We start from the raw sequence: 25,618 nt of genomic DNA, 5'->3' as shown, positions 1-25,618 counted from the left end.
AAATGCATCCAGAACCAAGCTATACCAGAAGGACGGAATAAAGCAACTATCATCTTAATACACAAAAAAGGTGATAACAGCGATATCAAGAACTACCGACCCATTAGTTTACTTTCAGCGGTCTACAAGCTCTTCACGAAGGTTATTACAGAAAGGCTGAAGAATATCCTCGACGAGAACCAACCTATAGAACAGGCAGGATTTAGGGCAAATTTCAGCACAATGGACCACCTCCAAGTAGTTGGCGAACTAATCGAACGCGCCAACGAATATCAACGGCCATTGTGCCTAGGTTTCGTCGATTATGAGAAAGTCTTCGATACAGTTAGCCACAATGCAGTACTTAACGCTCTACAAACACAGAGAGTGCCGGAACCCTATGTGAGGCTGTTAGCTGCAATATATAAGAATGCCACAGCTTCGGTTAAAACTTTTTTAGGTACAGATAGAGTTAGCATGGGAAAAGGAGTAAGGCAAGGAGATACAATCTCGCCCAAGTTATTCAATGCGGTGCTTGAGGGAGTTTTCAGGAACTTGGATTGGGACACAGCCGGAGTCAGCATCAACAGTCGCTTCTTGAATCACCTTCGGTTCGCAGACGATATAGTTTTAATAGCTCGTGATTCAGCTGACCTAGTTCACAGACTAACACAGCTGGACAGGGAAAGTAGGATTAAAAATTAACGTAGATAAGACTAAACTAATGTTCAATAGTTATTGCATGCCTGATAGCATCCCATTAGATGATAAACCAGTAGAAGTAGTAAATAATTATTTATATTTGGTCAAATAATTGACATGTCTGGTGATAAAGAAGAAGAGATAAAGAGACGTATGAAATTAGGATGGAGTGCATTTGGACGGATGAATGCTGTTTTTAAATAAAAAATGCCACTCTGCCTGCAGAAAAAGATCTTCGATCAATGCGTCTTGCCAGTGTTGACGTATGGATGCGAAACTTGGACACTGAAAGAAGTGAGACTTGGACACTCAAAGAAGTATGGAACGATGTATGCTTGGCATAACGAGGAAAGGCAGGAAGCGGAACACGTGGGTGAGAAGCATGACAAGGGTAGTGGACATAGTGGATAGAGTAGAGATTGAAATGGCAATGGGCGGGCCACGTGGCTAGAAGAATGGACGAAAGGTGGACAAAAGAAGTGCTTGAATGGTACCCGAGAGAATGCAAAAGAGTAAAAGTTAGACCGCAGGGAAGATGAGTTTACGAAATTAGGAAAATGTGCGGGGTGAGATGGATGAGAGTTGCGCAAAACAGAGACGAGTGGAAGCGTGTTGGAGAGGCCTTCATCCAGCAGTGGATGGCAAATGGCTGTAAATGATGATGATGATGATGATGTAAAATATTTCAATATATCATATAGTCTTATAAAAGGAATGGAATTATAGTTGATTACTTGGAATATAGATAAAAATAGATTTATTCAAACAAAGTATTCACAATTATTATACTAAGATAGTATTTTTTTTAAAGATTAATTTTCAATTTCCTGGACTTGATTAATTCTTTATAAAAACTTGCTGACTTCCGGGGAACTCGTGTTTTATTAGGGCTGTTGAAATCCACTTCGAACAAGCCCATTCGATTTCTGAAAAATAATTAATTGTATTACTCATAAGTATGTAAACATATAATACATACATTCTTTATAAATGGGTTAATGGAACATAAGATATTGTTCCGACTTTTGTAATGACGTGTGGCAAACAGTCTTATTAACTGATTGTCGATTGGCATTATTGACGAGTTGGCATTAGTGTCGGCCCAAGCGGAAATACGCGACGGTCGACAGAGTCACCGAGTAGACGGCGTACGGACAGCTTGTGTTCCGTACGCTCCGCTGGCCCACCACGTGCAAATTTTACATTTCAATAAACTACATCAAACCATTATCGAAGTCTTTTCCATGATGGTCACTTCGAACCGGACACCAGTAACCTAGGCCACAACACCAAACGGACAAACCAATAGGAAAAAACGTGGTCGAGAAAAAATGGATGTCAATTAAGAAATCGGTATCGTTCCTTTGTTACTATCCATACCTTTCCAATACTAATAACATGTTTGCTTCTATTTCAGCAATATATTGATTGATGTACAGAGGTACATGACCGCGTGATTGACGCAGAAAATATATAAATAAAAACATAACCTACAAAGACGCATGGGACACAGAGGTAATCCAAAATTATCGGAACGATCACATAAACATCGTAAAGGATATTCAAGTAAGTGAATGTATTCAATCTCAGGCAATCTGTTCAAAAGGCAATCATGTGGGTAGGTCAGTTTTTAAAATATGTTTTAAAGTATAACAATTAATTAACGCGATTGTATAAAATAATATCGCGCTACGAAGGAAGGTTTCATCGGTCGCATCGAATTTCGTATTAAAAGTGTAAAATCAGATGTAGTGTAAAATTAGCAAAGCACGTGGGGAATTATACTTGTAGCCCCAAAGTGGCTTAAACCAAGTACATACCGGTATATTCATATCGGTAGATCTTTGTTTCTTAATGTGTGTAGAAACACCCTCCCCCCCCCCCCCTTCCACGATAAATGTGGAATTATACTTGTAGCCCCAAAGTGGCTTAAACCAAGTACATACCGGTATATTCATATCGGTAGATCTTTGTTTCTTAATGTGTGTAGAAACACCCTCCTCCCCCCCCCCCCCTTCCACGATAAATGTGGAATTATACTTGTAGCCCCAAAGTGGCTTAAACCAAGTACATACCGGTATATGCATATCGGTAGATCTTTGTTTCTTAATGTGTGTAGAAACACCCTCCCCCCCCCCCCCTTCCACGATAAATGTGGAATTACACTTGTAGCCCCAAAGTGGATTAAATCAAGTACATACCGGCATATTCATACATCGGTAGATCTCTTTGTTTCATAATGTGTGATGAAACAGTGGTGATTTAAAATAAATCACAAGACTTGTAGCCCCAAAGTGGTTTAAATCAAGCACCCACCAATTTAGGGTTGTAATTTCTTCCAAAATATGTTGGATAGATTCTGGTGATAATAGTTAAAGTAGAATATTAAGATTCACGGTTAATCATTGAATATTATTACCTTATCTCTACGAATAGTTCAATTGACAGCTATAGTAGAGAACAACTGTATTTATGAGACGAAATAGTGCAACTTTCTGAAACAAATGTCAAGTGCTGAAAACGAGGAAATAGAAGCTTCGACTTCCAAGTCGCATAAAGGTCGAAATCCAACTAGGGACGTAGAACCTATTAGAGACAGGTCAAGCTCTAGAATACATCAGACTCGAAGTCAGACTCAATCGATAGAAATATTAGCGAAGGAAAATAAAGTAGAAGTCATAATGACGTCAATAGAATTAAGGTATTCAGGCGCGGTACAAAGACTAAAAGGAAAAATAGATAAATCCTCCGAATTAGATGAAGGACAGTATCAAACCATTAAAGAAGCATACGATTATGTCCGAAAACTCCATTACGAGTATTTAGATAACCTTACAGACATACCGAAAGCGGCCAAAATAGACGAAGAGTACGATGCAATTACAATAACAGTTAAAAATCTTAAAGCAGCATTAGATTGCCAATCCTTTCAAGATAGTAAACTAAAGGTAGAGCAAGCAACAATTAAATTTGCTAGAGATAAGTTACCGACGTTAACCATTCCCACATTTCAGGGAGATCCATCTGAATGGCAATCGTTTCAACAAGCTTTTAAGAATATAATAGGAAACAAAACGGAATATTCGAATGTCACGAAATTGCAATATTTGCATCAATCCTTAATCGGTCCCGCTTTGGCAGCTGTATCAGGTTTAGATATTAGCTCAGACAATTACGAAATAGCTTGGAGTATTTTAGACAAGCAATATAATTTACCAAGACTTAATCTCAAAACTAGGATTAATTCACTTTGTGACTTAAAATTAATCACAAGAGAATCACATATCGAATTGAGAAATCTATTGAATCAGGTAACAGTGTGTATTAAAAACATTGAATCGTTGGGTTACGCGAGAGAAATTTTAGATCCATGGGTAACATGTTTAGTTCTAAGGAAATTACCTTTTAATATAGTAAGAGACTGGGAAATATCGCTGGTTAGCAGAGAAATGCCACCATATGAAAGTTTAGAGACATTCTTGCAGAATAGATGTAATGTATTACAATCTACTGCATCTGTAACTACGGTGAAGGAATTCCCTCATAGTCGTCAAAGAATCATGAGAACTCATGTCGCGAACAAAAACCCATCAAGTAAGGTAAACGCATGCGCATTCTGTCGAAATAATCATTTCATAGGCAAATGTGATAAATTCAAAGCAAAATCCAGTATGGAAAGAAATGAATTCGTTAAATCTAATAACATGTGTTTTAAATGTTTAAATTCATCGCATAAGATAACAAATTGCAAGTCTAACTATAATTGCTTAAGGTGCAAACAAAACCATCACACTTTGTTGCATCAGGACGATACATTTAGTTCCAATAATACGGGAAGGAAGTCAATTAATGCTCATTCTACTCATTTCTCTCAAAGGGAGATAATTTTACCGACGGTACAAGTAGACATTATAACGTCCAATGGAACGGTCGTTAAGGGTCGCACATTATTAGATTCCGGCTCACAAGTCAACTATGTTACCACATCTTTCGCTAAGAAGAATAACTTCAAATTAGAGAAAATCTCTCAAAAAATTGTAGGTATCGCTAATCAAGAAAGTAGCATTCGTCACATCACCAAGGTGACCATAAGGTCTTCAACCACTAATTACTCAACCAAAGTGTTGTGTTTGGTATTACCAGAAATTACTGGCGAAATTCCAACTGTGAAACTGGATCAACAGTTAATTTCAATACCAGCGGGAATCAAGTTATCAGATCCCCTTTGGAATAAACCGACGCCAATCGATTTCTTGCTCGGCGCCGAGATTTGCGTTCATGCTATGAAAGCAGGAACCATCCAGTTAGGAAAAGGTATGCCTATCTTAAAGGATACCGAATTCGGATGGACAATAGTTGGTCCATATCCCGAAGTAAATAATGCTCCAGGGAAGAGCCACATAGGCTTAAGTCAATTAGACAGTCACATTCAAAACTTTTGGATGATCGACCAGGTTCCTATGGTAAAACATCAATCTCTTGAGGAGAAAAGATGTGAGGAACATTTCCAAGCACACACATCACGAGATAAAAACGGTAGATTTTGTGTAGCTTTACCATATAAAAATTCCCCGGTAGTATTAGGAAGTTCATTGCACATTGCGGAGAAAAGACACAAAACTTTGGAAAGACGTTTTTTAGCCAATAATAATTTAAAAATGGAATACAATAAAGTTTTAGAAGAGTACATAAATTTAGGACATATGTCAGAGTGTGAACCTCCGGAGGCACATGAGGTTCATTGTTATTTACCTCATCACGTCGTGGTTAAGGAGTCTAGCCTTACCACTAAATATCGTGTAGTTTTTGATGCGTCCGCAAAGACAACGTCTAATATCTCACTAAATAATATTTTGATGGTGGGACCTAGTGTCCAATCAGATTTGTTAAGTTTACTACTCAACTTTCGACTCCATAAATACGTGATTACTGCGGATATTAAGCAGATGTACCGACAGATTCAAATAGCAGAGAAAAATAAAAATGTACAACGAATCATTTGGCGAACAGATCCCCAGAGTAAATTCAAGCATTACAAGCTTAATACAGTAACATTCGGAACTGCTTCAGCCCCATTTTTAGCTACTAGATGTCTAAATCAGTTAGCAGAGGAGAATAGAAACAAATATCCCATCGCTAGTAAAGTGATCGAACGTGATTTTTATGTTGATGATTTGCTCACGGGAACTAATACTATTGAAGCTGGTAAATTATTAAAGGTTCAACTGGAAACCATATTATTATCAGCCGGTATGCCCTTAAGCAAATGGACATCGAACAACTCCGATATAATCACGGATGTTAAAGCTGACGATTGTTCAGATTTTAACTTCTCTAACGAATCACACAAAACTTTAGGTTTATTTTGGAAACCGCGGGAAGACGTTTTTGTATTTAAGGTTCAAACCGAAGTCGAGACTGAAAATATAACAAAAAGAAACTTTTTATCAGTAATTAGTCAGATCTTCGACCCATTAGGACTATTATCTCCATTGTTAATTAATTATAAGATATTAATGCAATCTGTCTGGCAACAAACCATTGGTTGGGATGAATTCATTCCTCAGACAATCTTCAAAAAATGGAAAGATTGTCAATTATCCAATACAGTCATGAAACTTTATAAAATTCCTAGATTGATAATACTAAATAATGTCATTAATATACAGGCACACGGATTTTGTGACGCATCCGAGAAAGCTTATGGTGCTTGTATTTATGTAAAATGTACTGATCAATTGGGAAATTCCAAATGTCATCTTGTGTGTTCTCGTTCGAGAGTCGCTCCGCTCAGTTTTGTAACTATTCCGCGTTTAGAGCTGTGCTCCGCTATGTTATTATCAAAGTTAATGAAGTCAACAATAGACCAATTAACAATTCATATTAATGAAAAATATTATTGGACGGATTCAACCGTCGCATTGCATTGGATTAGAGGAGAGTCATGTAAATGGACCACCTTCGTTGCCAATCGAGTGGCCGAAATCCAATCAATATCTCAACCCATTGAGTGGTACCATGTCTCCTCTACAGACAATCCAGCAGATTTAATTTCTCGAGGGACTCAACCATCAGAATTAAATCATAATTCGTTATGGTGGGACGGCCCTAGTTGGTTGAAATTAGACGAATCACGATGGCCTCGAAGACCTCCTGAGATCACAATAGATCTTCCAGAGAGAAGGGTAGTCACTAACGCTACCCTTGTGAGGGAAAATAATTGGATAGATAAACATTCTCATCTTCCAAGACTCCTTCGAGTTTTATCATATGTTCGTCGGCCACTAAGGAATAAACAATTAAACGTTAAAGAAAATAACGAACCGTCCGCTTTAGAATTAAAAGATGCTTTAAATAATTTGATAAGGTTATCGCAAATGGAATCATTTCCATTGGAATATCGTTTGCTGAGCAAGGGACATCCAATTCCCAGTAGCAGTAAATTAGCTAAATTGTCCCCTCTATTCCACGAGAATTTAATTTGTGTTGGAAGTAGACTTCCTCTGGGAACAACTCTATCAACGTCACCCATTATCTTGTCAAATAAGCATAAACTTACACACATGATTGTCCGAGATGCGCACTTGAAATATATTCACTTGGGTACTCAAGCCTTACTGTCGTTATTGCGGCAGACCTATTGGCCATTGGCCGGACATAATACTGTCAAAGGAGTGGTGCGTTCATGTGTCATTTGTTTCAGAAATAAACCACTGTCACACAATAGATTAATGGGATTACTCCCGCTTGAACGTACCACTGCGAATTTTCCTTTCAGTCATGTGGGGATAGATTTCGCAGGACCTTTTCCTGTGAAGAGTGGTTGCAATAAGAATTCTAAGATAATTAAGGGTTACGTTTGTGTCTTTGTGTGTTTTTCCAGTAAGGCAGTTCACTTGGAACTTGTCGGAGACTTAACGAGTTCAAATTTCTTAAATTGTTTAAGAAGATTCGTAGCCAGACGTGGCAGGCCCAATACGATATATTCCGACAATGCTACTAATTTTGTCGGTGCAAGTCGTGAACTCGTTAATTTAGTAAAATTAATTTACGAACGTCCTCATGAGGAGAAGCTACTACGGTATGTAGCCTCCGAAGGGATTCGTTGGAAGTTTAACCCGCCAAGGGCGCCTCACATGGGAGGGCTGTGGGAAGCAGCGGTTAAATCCATGAAGATTCATTTAAACAAGGTGTTAAAGGCCACCACCTTAAATTTCGAATCATTTTGTACGGTATTGACTCAAATAGAAGCTTGCATGAATTCCCGTCCTCTTAGTCCCTTGTCTTCGGATCCACTAGACCTTTTACCCCTCACACCTGGACATTTCTTAATTGGCAGATCCTTACTCGCTCTTCCAATGGAGGTTAAATATAACACTAATGTCCATGCCAATCTGCTTCAGATACAATTGACCACAGCAGCATTTTGGAAACGTTGGTCGGCGGAATATTTACATTCTTTGCAGTTACGACACAAATGGAAGAAGGACTCGAGCAACAATCTGAGTGTGGGTCAAATGGTCCTGTTAAAGGAGGAACACATGCTGCCAACCCGATGGGTCTTGGGTCGAGTCACTAAATTGTATCCCGGACCAGATGGCAGAGTTCGAGTCGTCGACGTCTTTACTGCCAGCGGAGAGTTTCGTCGGTCCAGTCATCTAGTGGCGCCATTGCCGATTCTACCACAAGGACCACTTGACAGGAAGGAAGATCAGCAAGAGGGAGGAGAAACAGCAGCTTCAATTCCGTCAACTTCGGTAGCTTAGTTTAACCCGAAGACACTACCCCCAACTCATATTACTTATTAGATGTAATCATGAGTTTAAATCATTCAATGTTAATAGTAGTACTCCGTAATTCACTTTAATTGTGTTGTGTGTATAATTTAAGCTATTTTCATTTTAACATTCGGCAGTATATATCTCCGAATTTAATCTAATCATTTTGTCTTTATAATATAAGACTTGTCTCATGTCATCACTCGGAAGGATTATATCCGAGTTTAAAATAAACTGTTCAAATTTGACAGTTAAAATTAGATTCATGATTTGTTAATGTTAGTCTCCAAGCCACACTTAATGGAGCATCTTAAATTATTTCATGTCTACTTAATTATAACCTGCCGGGAGTCATCCGCAGGTCTTATGTTTCTTGTTATGAAAACATAAGTTAACTCTTACTGTTTATAGTATTTATGTGAATCATAGAATAAGTAAATATTATAATACTGAACATTTCGATGTTTAACGTAGAGACATCTATAATCATAGTTCGCCTTCATTTCCTGCTTGTAGGAATGAATGAATGACTTTCCAATTTACTTTTAATTTAGCAATGTTTATGCTACTTGTTGATGAAATCAAGTTAACTTAGGAGCATTACACTCATTAATCAAGTTTAATTGATCGGTAATAGCTGATCTGTCTTGACAACTGTAACAGTGTCAACATTGTATTGTCTAAGTTAACATCAAGATGAGGAATGCTTAAGTTTTAAACCATATACAGTCCACTCTCTCTTCTTTAAAGTAAACTTATCTTGTAATGCTTATTCACAGCTTCAAAGGAGATTTCAAAAACTTTAATGTAAATAGAAACAACATTCACCAGAGGTATACCTATAAGTTGAAATATTACTGAACCAATAAATTGATTTTATCCTCACACTGGATGAGGCAAAGGTTTCATTATTCACCCTCTATTTAATTATTTTAAGAGCTATGATTTATTGTAAACGACTCGTCAGTAATGCTGTAACTCTGTAGAATAACTGTATTGTTCAACAGTTTTCCTATGTGGGACTATGTTCCGACTTTTGTAATGACGTGTGGCAAACAGTCTTATTAACTGATTGTCGATTGGCATTATTGACGAGTTGGCATTAGTGTCGGCCCAAGCGGAAATACGCGACGGTCGACAGAGTTCGAGCAGACGGCGTACGGACAACTTGTGTTCCGTACGCTCCGCTGAACCACCACGTGCAAATTTTACATTTCAATAAACTACATCAAACCATTATCGAAGTCTTTTCCAGATATCTTACAAGTAACCTGAACGCCATTCAAAATTATCCATAAGAGACCAAGCGGTGTATAAAGTGACATTACACCCATCACTGATCGCTTCCAACAATGATTTTAGATAATTGGTATAACATTTAATTCGTCTATCATCATTAATTCCTCTCTCACTAGCAAATCCGTTTTCCAAAATGTATATCTCGTGATTGCCATATTGTTTCACCATCCAATTAATTACTTTTCGAAAGCCTTCTGGATATATCTATAATATAATAAAATATACATATTTATAAAAAAAAATTAATATTAACACATGCGAAATAGAATACTAGAATAAAATAACTTTACTCTGATCCATGTGATTATTAGTTTTTCCCATTCAACTTTCTGGCGCGATGTAAATCCCATATCATTTTCAAACGATGGCACTTTTGTCTGGTTAAATCTGGAAGTATCTGCAACACCACCAGTATAATAGTTTATTCCCATATAATCAAATGTACCCTTTATATATTTTATTTCTTCTGTTGTGAATGCTGGCAAACGAGACATTTTGAAACCCTGAATTTCACTCCTTTTATTAATTATTTTTCGCATAATTGGTGGATAATCACCATCCTTGGAATATATTGGATGACTATACCAACCAGTCTATTAGACAAAAATAACATGTGAATTTCATACATATATTCATAATAAAATGTGAGTTTCATTAAAAAATGTGAATTGGTGTCCGAAATAAACAAATGTTTGTTAATATTATAAAAATAAAACTCAAAGTACTCACCATAAAATGCATGAATTTTTCAGCATTTTCTTTATCATCTACAGAGTCGGTTTCTGGCTCTCCCCATGATGTATATGTCGCTGTTCCTAATTTACCTGAATGTATCGCAATAATTAAATTACATTAACACCATAATTATGAAATAATAAAAAGCATTTATTTCTATGCATCTACATACATGTTCTACTGTAAGTCCCATTGAACCAATAAAGGTCTGTTCATACCTATCCAGCACGACCCGTATCCTGCAGGTGTCATGCAAGTGCGGATAGTATTCTTTGGTACATTATATGGACGTATTCATACTTCATTCGCGCATGCGCATTTACGCATTCATGCGCGTCCATATAGAATGTACCAAAGAATACTATCCGCACTTGCATGACACCTGCAGGATACGGGTCGTGCTGGATAGGTATGAACAAACCTTAATAGGAACCAGAGAGATTCACGGATATTATCATCAACTTCCAATTAATCCAATTAATTTTATAAAAATTAAATCACCTTTTTGAGTCGGTTTGAAAGTATCATTATACAAATGATAGGCTTTCGCATGAGCTTTTAGAACATTGTGTAGGCATAGATACTCTCCAATACCATTGAATTGCATATCTGGAGCTAACCCGTGAATTCCAACTTGCTCACCATATCCGAATAAGCACATTATTTGAGGTTCGTTGAAAGTAACCCACTCTTTGACTCGATCTCCAAATAATTCGAAAACAACCCGAGCATAATCTCCAAAATAATCCACCAACAAAACATTGGTCCATCCACCAATTTTTTGAAACACGTTAGGAATGTCCCAATGGTTTATCGTCACGATCGGTTTTATATTGTTTTTGATCAGCTCATTTATCAGGTTGTTATAGTAATTAGCACCGTCTACACTGATTTTATTAGGGAATCCAGTGGGTAACAGTCTAGTCCAAGCTATTGAAAATCTGTAATAATCCACTCCAAGTTCGACCAACATTTCCACATCCCTTTTATACAGATGATAAGAGTCGCAAGCCTCATCTGCTGTACTTCCATCTACAATCCTTTCTGGTTTTGAATGAACAAAATCATCCCACACACTTTCTCCTTTATCTATGTTGAATAAAGACACGGTTATAAAAATATTCAACTAAAACATACAGATCAAATCAAAACGAAAAATTACCACTCTCATTCCATGCTCCTTCAACTTGAAAAGCAGCTGTAGCGGTAGCAAATCTTAAGGTTTCTGGTATATTCATAAAATCAATTTTTTCCCCTTGAACATTTCTATTGAAAAAATGTTTTAATAAAAATTATAGTGTAGAAAACCATTTAACACATTACTGATTTTTTATTTATTTTCATTTGACGATATTAAATATTATGTATGCCCACTAACCACTAAGTGATGTAAAACTCCATATTATGATTTGTTAATGAACTGATTAGAATGAGTTTTCAATATCTTTTAAAAATCCTTTCTTTTAACAATCTTTCTGTCAGGCGACGACATTCTGATGCTATATTCTTCTTTAAGCTCATAAATGGTTTCCTTGATTGTTCTGATTTACTGAATAAGGTTAATTTCAGAATCCCAGTTCGATACTCTAGACGCGTTGCACTCTTTTCACTTGATCCTTTCAATACTAATTCCCAAAAATATTTTTATCTGCAGCGCGTTTATCGTATGTTTAACGGAGAGCTGAATGAGGTTGATCTGTTTGGTATTTCCCTACATCAATTCAGGTCTAACATCAAGAGAATCTTGACCGATTGATTCATTTTTTCTTCTATTCTATTTTTCCAATATTTCCATTATTTTTATACTTTAGTTTAGTTATGTAATGTGCTATTTAATCATATTATAGCTTTCATTCTTTTCCTTTTCATTTGTTTATTTTGTATTTACCTTTTTCATTTGTTTTTTATATTTGTAAATTTCAATTTCTTCTTATATTCTATCTTATAACCTTTTCCAAATATTTTAATACTATATTTTAATTATGCAATGTACTACATATTTTGTCATGCCTTTATTCTTTACTTTTTAATTTGTTTTCCTTATATTTATCTTTTTCATTTTTGTAAAAATCTATTATTGGACTCGGATGTTACATATATTATTTATTTACTTTTTGTTTTTTTTTATACCTATCTCTGTACATCCTGTCTGTTGATTTTTCAATTAATAAAATAAATAAATAAATAAAATAAATATCTACTAGTTAAAAACTGTTTAAATTAAATCGCTAAATTTAATATTTTAAATGCCTTTTTTATTAAATATACATTACTTATTCAAATATTATAAATAAAGATTATATACATACATACATACTAACAGACATATATATTCAGGATTAAAAAAATACATATATTTATTCAAATAAAAAATTAACAAATGTCCATTTAATAATTTTGACCTCTGCTAAAAATTCCTTTGTGTAATTAAAGCCATCTAGGTTATCTGCTATATTATAATATATAATTTTTTAATATATTAAAATGATTAAATCAAATTTAATTGCATGTACATACATATATTCCCTTTTATTAAAAGGTGTTTAAAAACATTTTTTGTTTTAATTAAATACATATGTAGTTTTTACGATTTGAGAAATTGCACTCTTCTGGGTTTTAAAGTTATGTTAATTATTATATTGAATGTTTTATAATAAATAAATATAAATCTACCTGATGATGAAAACCACCGAGACGACAATTATTGACCAAATTTTCATTTCGTGTTTAGTAGATATGTATGTATATGTAAATACATTTACATATATATGTAGATATGTATATGATTTTCGGTGACCGATTTCAAGTGTTAATTTCTATGCTATCGGAACAAAACTAAAAGCTGTACGTATATTGTATTGTATTATTACAATAGTAATGAACCGAAATCTATAGAAATGTTTATTCGTTAATTTTAAAATGCATTAACAAATTTCTTGTTATAGTAAGATATCTAGTTGAATTGAATTGCACTCAATCATTATAATCACTTCTACTAATTTGTATAGATATACGTTTATACGTAAATGTTAACTGTAAACATTTTAATTTATCTTTTATTCATACATATATTTGTAATATGAAAGAAACAAAGAATATTACATTTTATATAAATTATATCAAATTTTGTTCTATAATATTATACTTTTTATTATTATAAATGATAAAAATACTGACCATCTATGCATATTAAAATACTAATCCATTACTGTGTATGAAACAAATACACAAATACATACATAAATAATAAATCAAACATCTTTGCCTGTTAGGAAAAGCTTCATGTTTCGTGCATATGTACATATGTATGTATATTCATACTCAAAATTTCACACAAAATTATTTATGAGTTAACAAGTATATAAATCAATCGGTTTATTGAACAAAAATATGTAGTGATAAATTTAAAATATTCTCGATATTTTCGGGATTCTAATAAATGTTTCTCTAGAAACGAGAAATTCGAATTTTCATAATAAAATATTCTCGAGAAATGGGAATCTCGAAATTTCACAACAAAATATTCGCGAAAAACGACAATCAAAACTTCCAATAATACCACAAACTATGTGTACAAATATGTAAACGAAAAGAAAAATAACAGAAAATCATTCAATTACATAATTCAACTGATAATCCTTGTATCAATTTGATAATACTAAAAAATCAATATATTTAATAAACCGGAAGTGGGATTTTTTCCTCGTAAAAAGTTCCAAAATGTTGTGCTACTTTGTCCACACTCCTGAACGTATCAAGCTAAAAATTTATATTTGTACAATGTGATGACAATAAAATAAAAATCACTAAATTTAATAAAATTAAAAATTCAAAATGATTTTCAGTCGATAAATTGAATATATCCAAATATGTATGTATGTGTTATTTATAGATTCTGCGTGTACATGATTCACATGGGTGACCGTGAAAAAGTCGAAAATATTCGTTTATCATGCATACATATGAAAAACGGTTAGTATATATAATATATCAGTGGCGTGCGATAAAAGTCTCTCTCCCCCCGTCGTACATTCTCACTTAATTTGCGCGAGCAGGATACAACAGGAACAAGAGGAACAGGCTTTTCCTCCCGTATCCTGCGCGCGCACATTAAACAAGGCTGTATGACAAAAATAGAGTTAACTTCACAGCATGCCACTCATATATATTATATATACATAGTACCTTTTTCCATGCACCCTTTTTTTTGATCTTTCGACTTAAGATCTTTTGATTTTCGATCTTTGCCTTCCGATATTTGCTTTTTCGACCTTTTCACTTTCGGTCCCGTGAAGTAGACCCGATTCAAATATGTATTTGTTCAGATTTCTGAGAAAACTGGAACGGAACAATGGAACGGATTTTGCAAATACTGAAAATAAATACCGAAAACGATACGGCGTACTGAAATTTGACTAAATTTAGAATTTCACTCATATACAGTATACATATACACATAGATATATATACATAGATATTCTGAATAGTAAAAAAGAATGACGATACTTCATGGAAATTGATAATGCTGTCGTTGACAATTAAATTTAAATTATGACTAGCACAATATATGTACATACATATTCCGCATTTGGTTAAATACTTTTTATCCTTGTTTGGACACCACTATATATGTTTGTAGGTAAGCACCACTCATAACACTTGCCCCCATCATATCCTTGGCCGTAACATTTCTCAATAGGTATATTCATGTTTTTTAACAATTTCAAAATAAAAACCCGTTATTTTTTATTTTTTGTAGAAAAACATTTGCATGATTGTAGTACGACTACGTTTAATATGCAAAAAAAAAATATGCATACATATTACTTGTATATTCGTCATAACGAAATCAACAAATAGTAAAAATTCATATAGATAATACATTCTATAAATAGTTATACAATATTTAATAATTTTAATCTGCGACTTTCAGTTTCCTTGTTTCAATCAATTGTCTGTAAAATTTAGCAGATTTCCGAGGAACTCTCGTTTTATTGGGACTGTCAAAATCCACTTCATAAAAACCCATAGGATTTCTGAAAAAAAAAAAAACAATCAAATCAATTGCTGATATTAATTGTTGACATGTATTTATATAACGATCATTAGGAGCAACTTTTCTTAGTGCGTAAATGTTACTTAAATTAAAATATGACATACAAGTAGCCTAAAGTCCATTCAAAATTATCCATAAGCGTCCAAGCTGTATATAAAGTGATGTTACACCCATCGTCAATTGCTTCCAATAAAGATGTCAGGTATTCAGTATAATACTTGATGCGGTTATCATCATTAAGTCCTCTTTTAGTGGCAAATCCATTTTCCAAAATGTATATCTCATGATTGCCATATTGTTTCACCATCCAATTTGTAATTTTCCGAAACCCTTGCGGATATACCTATGATGTGATAAAATAAACATATTTTACAATTACATTGTAAACACATAAGAAATCGAAGATTCGAATAAAATAACTACTCTGAGCCATGTGATCAGTGAAAGTTCCCATTCGTCTTTCTGAAGCATCGAGAAGCCTAAATCATTTTCAAAAGATGGCGCTTTTTTCGGATCCAACCTGTCAGTGTTAGGTACAACTGCAGTGTAGAAGTTGAAGCCCATAAAATCGAATGTACCCCTTATGTATTTCACTTCTTCTGGCGTAAATCTTGGTAATCGAGAAACTTTAAAACCCTGCCGTGCACTGTTTTCATCAATTACTTTCCGCACAATTGGAGGATAATCACCTTCGTCAGAATATATTGGATGTGTATACCAACCAACCTATTAGATAAACATTGCAAGTATATGTATTACATTATATTTGAATTTGAAATCATCGTTAAACTTAAAATATGTACTCACAAAAAACTGCATTAATTTTTCAGCATTCGCAATATCTTCTTCGGAATCAGATACTGATTCTCCCCATACTGTATAAGGAGCTGTTCCTAATTTTCCTGGATGTGTCACAACAAATCGATAATATGAGTATATGAATTCCTACATATATTCACAAAATAATATGTAGTGTATTAGTAACAACATACATACATACATACATACATGATACGGGTATTATATTTGAGTCTTTTTGAGATACAGAACAGTTAGGGCCTAGTTATAGAGCTGTCATAATAGAAATCAATGAGGCTTACAACACTATCTATAGTCAGAACTTCTATATATATATATGTAGGTACTAAATAAATTATGTAAGATCTCAGCTGCCTCAATATATAATATACATACATAAATATGTACAAAAATGAAATTACCTTTTTGGGTGGGCTTAAAGGTATTGTTATATAGATGATAAACTCTTGCGTGGGCTTTTATAGAATGGTGCAGACAGAGATAGTCAGAAACACCACTGACTAGAGTTTCTGAAGCAAATCCACTGTCTACTGCAAACACATCAAACAAACACAAGACTTGAGGCTCGTTAAAAGTAATCCACTCTTTGACCCGATCTCCATATAGTTCGAATACAACGCGAGCATATTCTTCAAAATAATCAATGACTGCTTCGTTAGTCCAACCACCCATCTTTTCAAACACGTAAGGAAGGTCCCAATGATGTAACGTTACCATAGGTTTTATATTGTTTTTGATGAGTTCGTTTATCAGGTTATTATAGTAATTAGAGCCGTCTTCACTTATTATATTTGAAAATCCGGTGGGTAGCAATCTAGACCAAGCTATGGAGAATCTATAATATTCGACTCCAAGTTCCACAAGCATTTCCACGTCTCTTTTATACTGATGATAAGAGTCGCAAGCTACATCTGCCGTTGTTCTATCCACGACATTCTCGGGTTTTGAATGAATTACATTATCCCACATACTCACTCCTTTATCTGTATTAGAATAAGACGCATTTTCATATAACATAAACAGTAGCTTAAATGTATTTTAAAATAATGAAAAATCAAATATTTCACCGCTGACGTTCCATGCTCCTTCAACTTGATAAGCTCCGGTTGCAGTGGCAAATCTTAATGTTTTTGGTATATTTAAGAATTTCATTTGTACTGTTTGGATATTCCTATTGAAATTTTCAAATTGAAAAAACAAGGAAATTTATTAATTCACAACATTAGAATGATTTGCTTTATCGAAATGTATTAAATGAATTTACCCAAATATAATAATTGTCAAGGAGACACATGTTAACCAATTGCTCATTTCACTTTTGTATTTGTTTGATATTACTATAGTTTTCTACGATCGATCTCACAAAGCTAATACGTAGTATTACGTTATCTGATTGATACTGAACACTGAGCTTGATTTGAAGTCTTTTTATACTCTTTTTGTATTTGCTATTCGTGTTTTTGTTGCTAGTTATTAAATATGGCTTAACAATATTGAATACAAAATAATTAATATTTACCAAGTACAGAGATAAAAACTATTTTTGCACACTTTGCACTTTTATTCAAATTTTACAATCCATTCATTAACCCATTGAGTGCTGAAGTCTTTTCTGTTGAAAGCCCGCCACGCTGAAAATTTTTGCAACATTTCCAACTAGAATAATTTAGAAATCCAATAAAAAGCAGGTATAAAAATTGTAGCTAATCCAAACAACCCCTAGATAACTTCTGCCGAGGATTTCGAGCTTTGTAAAGGTGTGCTTAGAGTCTCTAATATATCTTGCAACAATGTAAAATATAAAGAGGTGTATTAATGAATGTATTTTTCAAAAAGTAGTTCCATCTTCTTCATTGTTGTTTAAATGTAATGGGCACAATACAAATGCCAAGCCACAATCTAAAATACAGTTAGAAATTTTCATCAAGAAACTCTGCTATGGTTATAAATTCAGAAATTCAGATGTAAACCAGTATTTATAAACATTGACACGGATTACACATCCCATGTTCAATGCATTTTTTTCAATGCTACCTAGAAAGGCTTAGCGGGTAGTATTCTTGTTTATTTTTACATACTCCAAATACAACGCTTATCGGCGTATTTCAGGCATATGTCCATATGGACAAAACGCTGATCGGCGATGGTCAGTATTCAAAGGATTAAAAATACATGATTTTGATTGATCAATATTATATATGTATGTGTATATATAATATGTATATAAAAACATTTATCAAAAAAATGAAAAAATCTAAATATTTAAACACATAATATGTCATACATATGTCATATAAAAGTAAAAAAAAAAAGAAAAATGATAATAAGTTAGCCGTTGGGAGTATATAATTATAATTTTTAATAATATTATAATAATGAGTCTAAATTTTTACAACCGTCTATGTTTTAATTTCAAAACTCATTAAATATATCGTGAGTGAGTTTAATCTAATATTCAATAATGTCAACATGCTCGTGATTGCACTCCTCAAAATTTTATAATCACTTCAACTAATTTGAAATTTGCCAAATTATCTTGAAATACTATATATTTATGTATATAGTAACTGTTCTATCAACGTTTTTTATTTCTTAGCATTTTTATTTCTGTCATAGCATGACATCTATGATCAAACATAGCAAAGTGTATTGCAAACATCGTACACAACACGATCAACAAACATTTACACATCAATACGATTTTTTATACGACAATCATCCACAGAGACATCTATGGAGAGAAACCTGGCGAACCTAGACATACATATAATATAAAAACTCAAGATTTCAAGATAGAAATTGGGAGGGAGAGCCAATTTTGCAGGAATCGTTTCAATGAAAATCAGAAAAATTGGCAAACTCTGATAGGAAACGACCGACCTGGTCACAAACCAAGGTCTGGCCAGCAGCAACTAGTGGGACTCGAACCTGTGACCATTATGTTCGAAAGCATATATGCTAACCACTAGTCCTAGTCTGACTCGAACTCATAACCAGATATGATATGCTAACTACTAGTCCATGCTGCTGGTAGATTAGTTTTTTTTCTGTCTCTTCAGTCTTTATGAAATAGTATAGCCATTTATCATGCACATCTTTCGTTTTCCATTCTTCACATGTTTTATTTTCGATAAATGACTTCCTCATATATTAAATCCGTGAACAACATACCTCTTTTACTTAAATATGCAATAGCATTCATGAAAAAACATCGTATTTGGTCAATGGACTTGACCACTTTGCTAAATAATTAATTCCAATGTTGAAAAAATTCTCTACACCTTTTTCAAATGCTTCTATTTATGTCATCGTAATCTCCCTACGTTTTTGCAGTTTTTTGTATGTTTGGCTTGTTTGAATACTTAAGTATTAACCACTTAATCTCTCAGTTAATTGTTTTTTTTTGTGTCCTCTAAAATATTTTTCACTTCAACGACAGTTATATATAATAGATTTTTTAAGCTTTTTAATCAAAACATTTGGCTGTGTAGAAATAATGTATAAGGCGAAATAAGGCTCCCTGCTGTGGGGGGTCTCCTACATTTCTTCAAATATGGGATACACCGTTATCGATCACTGTCAAGCAAGGATAGATACAAGGATATAATTGTACCGAAAACAAAAACACAAAGGGGGTGATTTTGGGACGCTTTGATTTTTGCTGGGCGTTCCACATTTTTTTTGCATGTTTAAAACTATCTTAAAAAACTTCGGGTGTGACCAACCATGATTTTAAGAGAAATATAAGAAAGTCACAAAACAAAATTCTATATTGAACCGAACAGACACATACCGGCAGCATTATGAAATACTAATAGCTAAGACAGCATTTTCGATACAAATTGAGCGCAAATGTATGGAAACTTGCACAAGACAAAAGTTCTACTTCCGGTTGTCGAATTTTTTTCAAAATTTTTTTTTAATACTTAAAATCACTATCAGTATCATACACATTAAATATCAAGAAAATAAAAATATTTTAAAAGGTCAAAATAAAATAATGAAATATTGTTTAAAAAAAAAAATACTACTTCCGGTTTACGAATTCTGACCAAAGCTTTATCAGCTCTAAGTTAGTACCTGAAGAATACAAATATAAATTTTCAGCTTGATACGTTCACGGGTGTGGACAGAGTAGTGGGCACAACATTTTTGACCTTTCTAAGAGGAAAAAATCCCACTTCCGGTTTATAAAATTTAATGATTTTTTTTTGTTTTTACAAATTTTTTTTTTTTTGATACAAAAATTATACTTGAATTTTTTCGTGACAAGCACACATGTTTAATGGGTCGAAATAAATAGTGAAACAAAAATCGAACATAGTAAACTGCCACTTCCGGTTGACGGATGCTTGCTTAATTTTATATATAACTTGGTATTATGCTTAAATTTCTAGATATGAAATTTCAGTTGAATAAACCAAATGGATTTTGAGAACAACATAAAAAACCTCGAATATCAACGGCCATTGTGCCTAGGTTTCGTCGATTATGAGAAAGCCTTCGATACAGTTAGCCACAATGCAGTACTTAACGCTCTACAAACACAAGGAGTACTGGAACCCTATGTGGGGCTGTAAGCTGCAATATATAAGAATGCCACAGCTTCGGTTAAAATTTTTTCAGGTACAGATAGATTAAGCAAAGGAAAAGGAGTAAGACAAGGAGATACAATCTCGCCCAAGTTATTCAATTCGGTGCTTGAGGGAGTTTTCAGGAACTTGGAATGGGACAAAGCCGGAGTAAGCATCAACGGTCGCTTCTTGAGTCACCTTCGGTTCGCAGACGATATAGTTTTAATAGCTCGTGATTCAGCTGACCTACTTAACAGACTAACACAGCTGGACAGGGAAAGTAGAAAAGTAGGATTAAAAATTAACGTAGATAACACCAAATTAATGTTCAATAGTTATTGCATGCCTGATAGCATCCCATTAGATGATAAACCAGTAGAAGTAGTAAATAATTATTTATATTTAGGTCAAATAATTGACATGTCTGGTAGTAAAAATGAAGAGATAAAGAGACGTATGAAATTAGGATGGAGTGCATTTGGACGGATGAATGCTGTTTTTAAATCAAAAATGCCACTCTGCCTGAAGAAAAAGATCTTTGATCAATGCGTTTTGCCAGTGATGACGTATGGATGTGAAACTTGGACACTGAACGCCAATATGCTACACAAAATCCAATGCACTAAAAGAAGTATGGAACGATGTATTTTATTTTTATTTTATTTTATTTTATTTTATTAATTGAAAAATCAACAGACAGGATGTACATAGATAAGTATAAAAAACAAATAGTAAATAAATAATATATGTAACATCCGAGTCCAATAATAGATTTTTACAAAAATGAAAAAGATAAATATAAGGAAAACAAATTAAAAAGTAAAGAATAAAGGCATGACAAAATATGTAGAACATTGCATAATTAAACTATAGTATTAAAATATTTGGAAAAGGTTATAAAATAGAATATAAGAAGAAATTGAAATTTACAAATATAAAACAAATGAAAAAGGTTAATAGAAAATAAACAAATGAAAAGGAAAAGAATGAAAGCTATAATATGATTAAATAGCACATTACATAACTAAACTAAAGTATAAAAATATTGGAAATATTGGAAAAAGGTTATAAAATAGAATAGGAGAAGAAATGAATCAATCGGTCAAGATTCTCTTGATGTTAGACCTGAATTGATGTAGGGAAATACCAAATAGATCAACCTCATTCAGCTCTCCGTTAAACATACGATAAACACGCTGCAGATAAAAATATTTTTGGGAATTAGTATTGAAAGGATCAAGTGAAAAGAGTGCAAAGCGTCTAGAGTACCGAACTGGGATTCTGAAATTAACCTTATTCAGTAAATCAGAACAATCAAGGAAACCATTTATGAGCTTAAAGAAGAATATAGCATCAGTATGTCGTCGCCTGACAGAAAGATTGTTAAAAGAAAGGATTTTTAAAATGTCGGAAACAGTAGAATGGGTATAGGTAGGAAAAAGGTAGCGTAAGGATTTAATAAATTTAAGTTGAACTTTCTCAATACGAGGAAAGACAGGAAGCAGAACACGTGGGTGAGAAGAATGACAAGGGTAGTGGACATAGGGGATAGAGTAAAGAGATTGAAATGGCAATGGGCGGGCCACGTGGCTAGAAGAATGGACGAAAGGTGGACAAAAGAAGTGCTTGAATGGTACCCGAGAGAATGCAAAAGAGTAAAAGGAAGACCGCAGGGAAGATGAGTGGACGAAATTAGGAAAATGTGCGGGGTGAGATGGATGAGAGTTGCGCAAAACAGAGACGAGTGGAAGCGTGTTGGAAAGGCCTTCATCCAGCAGTGGATGGCAAATGGCTGTAAACGATGATGATGATGATGATGATGTAAAATATTTCAATATATCATATAGTCTTATAAAAGGAATGGAATTATAGCTCATTACTTGGAATATATGTAGATAAAAATAGATTTATTCAAAAAAAGTATTCACAATTATAATGAGGTTATATTTGTTTAAGCGTTAACTTTCAATTTCCTGGACTCGATTAATTCTTTATAAAATCTTGCTGACTTCCGGGGAACTCGCGTTTTATTAGGGCTGTTGAAATCCACTTCGAAAAAGCCCATTCGATTTCTGAAAAATAATTAATTGTATTAATCATACGTACGTAAACATATAATACATACATTCTTTATAAATGGGTTAATGGAACATAAGATATCTTACAAGTAACCTGAACGCCATTCAAAATTATCCATAAGAGACCAAGCGGTGTATAAAGTGACATTACACCCATCATTGATCGCTTCCAACAACGATTTTAGATAATTGGTATAACATTTAATTCGTCTATCATCATTAATTCCTCTCTCACTAGCAAATCCATTTTCCAAAATGTATATCTCGTGATTGCCATATTGTTTCACCATCCAATTAATTACTTTTCGAAAGCCTTCTGGATATATCTATAATATAATAAAATATACATATTTATAAAAAAAAATTAATATTAACACATGCGAAATAGAATACTAGAATAAAATAACTTTACTCTGATCCATGTGATTATTAGTTTTTCCCATTCAACTTTCTGGCGCGATGTAAATCCCATATCATTTTCAAACGATGGCACTTTTGTCTGGTTAAATCTGGAAGTATCTGCAACACCACCAGTATAATAGTTTATTCCCATATAATCAAATGTACCCTTTATATATTTTATTTCTTCTGTTGTGAATGCTGGCAAACGAGACATTTTGAAACCCTGAATTTCACTCCTTTCATTAATTATTTTTCGCATAATTGGTGGATAATCACCATCCTTGGAATATATTGGATGACTATACCAACCAGTCTATTAGACAAAAATAACATGTGAATTTCTTACATATATTCATAATAAAATGTGAGTTTCATTAAAAAATGTGAATTGATGTCCGAAATAAACAAATGTTTGTTATTATTATAAAAATAAAACTCAAAGTACTCACCATAAAATGCATGAATTTTTCAGCATTTTCTTTATCATCTACAGAGTCGGTTTCTGGCTCTCCCCATGATGTATATGTCGCTGTTCCTAATTTACCTGAATGTATCGCAATAATTAAATTACATTAACACCATAATTATGAAATAATAAAAAGCATTTATTTCTATGCATCTACATACATGTTCTACTGTAAGTCCCATTGAACCAATAAAGGTCTGTTCATACCTATCCAGCACGACCCGTATCCTGCAGGTGTCATGCAAGTGCGGATAGTATTCTTTGGTACGTTATATGGACGTATTCATACTTCATTCGCGCATGCGCATTTACGTATTCATGTGCGTCCATATAGAATGTACAAAAGAATACTATCCGCACTTGCATGACACCTGCAGGATACGGGTCGTGCTGGATAGGTATGAACAGACCTTAATAGGAACCAGAGAGATTCACACCAGTATATGGATATTATCATCAACTTCCAATTAATCCAATTAATTTTATAAAAATTAAATCACCTTTTTGAGTCGGTTTGAAAGTATCATTATACAAATTATAGGCTTTCGCATGAGCTTTTAGAACATTGTGTAGGCATAGATACTCTCCAACACCATTGAATTGCATATCTGGAGCTAACCCGTGAATTCCAACTTGCTCACCATATCCGAGTAAGCACATTATTTGAGGTTCGTTGAAAGTGACCCACTCTTTAACTCGATCTCCAAATAATTCGAAAACAACCCGAGCATAATCTCCAAAATAATCCACCAACAAAACATTGGTCCATCCACCAATTTTTTGAAACACGTTAGGAATGTCCCAATGGTTTATCGTCACGATCGGTTTTATATTGTTTTTGATCAGCTCATTTATCAGGTTGTTATAGTAATTAGCACCGTCTACACTGATTTTATTAGGGAATCCAGTGGGTAACAGTCTAGTCCAAGCTATGGAAAATCTGTAGTAATCCACTCCAAGTTCGACCAACATTTCCACATCCCTTTTATACAGATGATAAGAGTCGCAAGCCTCATCTGCTGTACTTCCATCTACAATCCTTTCTGGTTTTGAATGAACAAAATCATCCCACACACTTTCTCCTTTATCTATGTTGAATAAAGACACGGTTATAAAAATATTCAACTAAAACATACAGATCAAATCAAAACGAAAAATTACCACTCTCATTCCATGCTCCTTCAACTTGAAAAGCAGCTGTAGCGGTAGCAAATCTTAAGGTTTCTGGTATATTCATAAAATCAATTTTTTCCCCTTGAACATTTCTATTGAAAAAATGTTTTAATAAAAATTATAGTGTAGAAAACCATTTAACACATTACTGATTTTTTATTTATTTTCATTTGACGATATTAAATATTATGTATGCCCACTAACCACTAAGTGATGTAAAACTCCATATTATGATTTGTTAATGAACTGATTAGAATGAGTTTTCAATATCTACTAGTTAAAAACTGTTTAAATTAAATCGCTAAATTTAATATTTTAAATGCCTTTTTTATTAAATATACATTACTTATTCAAATATTATAAATAAAGATTATATACATACATACATACTAACAGACACATATATTTAGGATTAAAAAAATACATATATTTATTAAAATAAAAAATTAACAAATGTCCATTGAATAATTTTGACCTCTGCTAAAAATTCCTTTGTGTAATTAAAGCCATCTAGGTTATCTGCTATATTATAATATATAATTTTTTAATATATTAAA

At 33.5% G+C, this 25,618-nt stretch overlaps 4 protein-coding genes across 4 annotated transcripts in view; all 4 read right to left on the bottom strand.

Annotated features, from left to right (window-relative positions):
• The window catches only part of LOC143916237 (methyltransferase-like protein 25B), a 588,188-nt gene that overhangs the window by 321,005 nt on the left and 241,565 nt on the right, over positions 1-25,618 (bottom strand). The window lies entirely within an intron of this gene.
• On the bottom strand, positions 1,487-15,202 carry LOC143917735 (myrosinase 1-like). Its single transcript, XM_077439317.1, has 7 exons — positions 15,153-15,202; positions 11,656-11,759; positions 10,995-11,582; positions 10,488-10,582; positions 10,049-10,351; positions 9,724-9,962; positions 1,487-1,607 (listed from the first exon to the last, which is right to left on the bottom strand). Exons 1-7 carry the CDS (start codon positions 15,200-15,202, stop codon positions 1,487-1,489), a joined length of 1,500 nt encoding a protein of 499 aa, XP_077295443.1.
• Positions 15,409-17,520, bottom strand: LOC143917729 (myrosinase 1-like). Its single transcript, XM_077439311.1, has 6 exons — positions 17,436-17,520; positions 16,770-17,351; positions 16,357-16,451; positions 15,973-16,275; positions 15,654-15,892; positions 15,409-15,529 (listed from the first exon to the last, which is right to left on the bottom strand). Exons 1-6 carry the CDS (start codon positions 17,518-17,520, stop codon positions 15,409-15,411), a joined length of 1,425 nt encoding a protein of 474 aa, XP_077295437.1.
• Positions 22,894-25,125, bottom strand: LOC143917718 (myrosinase 1-like). The gene is made up of 6 exons (XM_077439302.1): positions 25,050-25,125; positions 24,389-24,976; positions 23,872-23,966; positions 23,433-23,735; positions 23,108-23,346; positions 22,894-23,014 (listed from the first exon to the last, which is right to left on the bottom strand). The coding sequence occupies exons 1-6, from the start codon at positions 25,123-25,125 to the stop codon at positions 22,894-22,896; spliced, it is 1,422 nt and encodes a 473-aa protein (XP_077295428.1).

This window comes from Arctopsyche grandis, chromosome 1, assembly GCF_051622035.1.
Source record: "Arctopsyche grandis isolate Sample6627 chromosome 1, ASM5162203v2, whole genome shotgun sequence".
Taxonomy (NCBI): Eukaryota; Metazoa; Arthropoda; class Insecta; order Trichoptera; family Hydropsychidae; genus Arctopsyche; species Arctopsyche grandis.
Note: the sequence above shows the minus strand (reverse complement) of the source record. Positions and strands in the feature narration are given on the sequence as shown.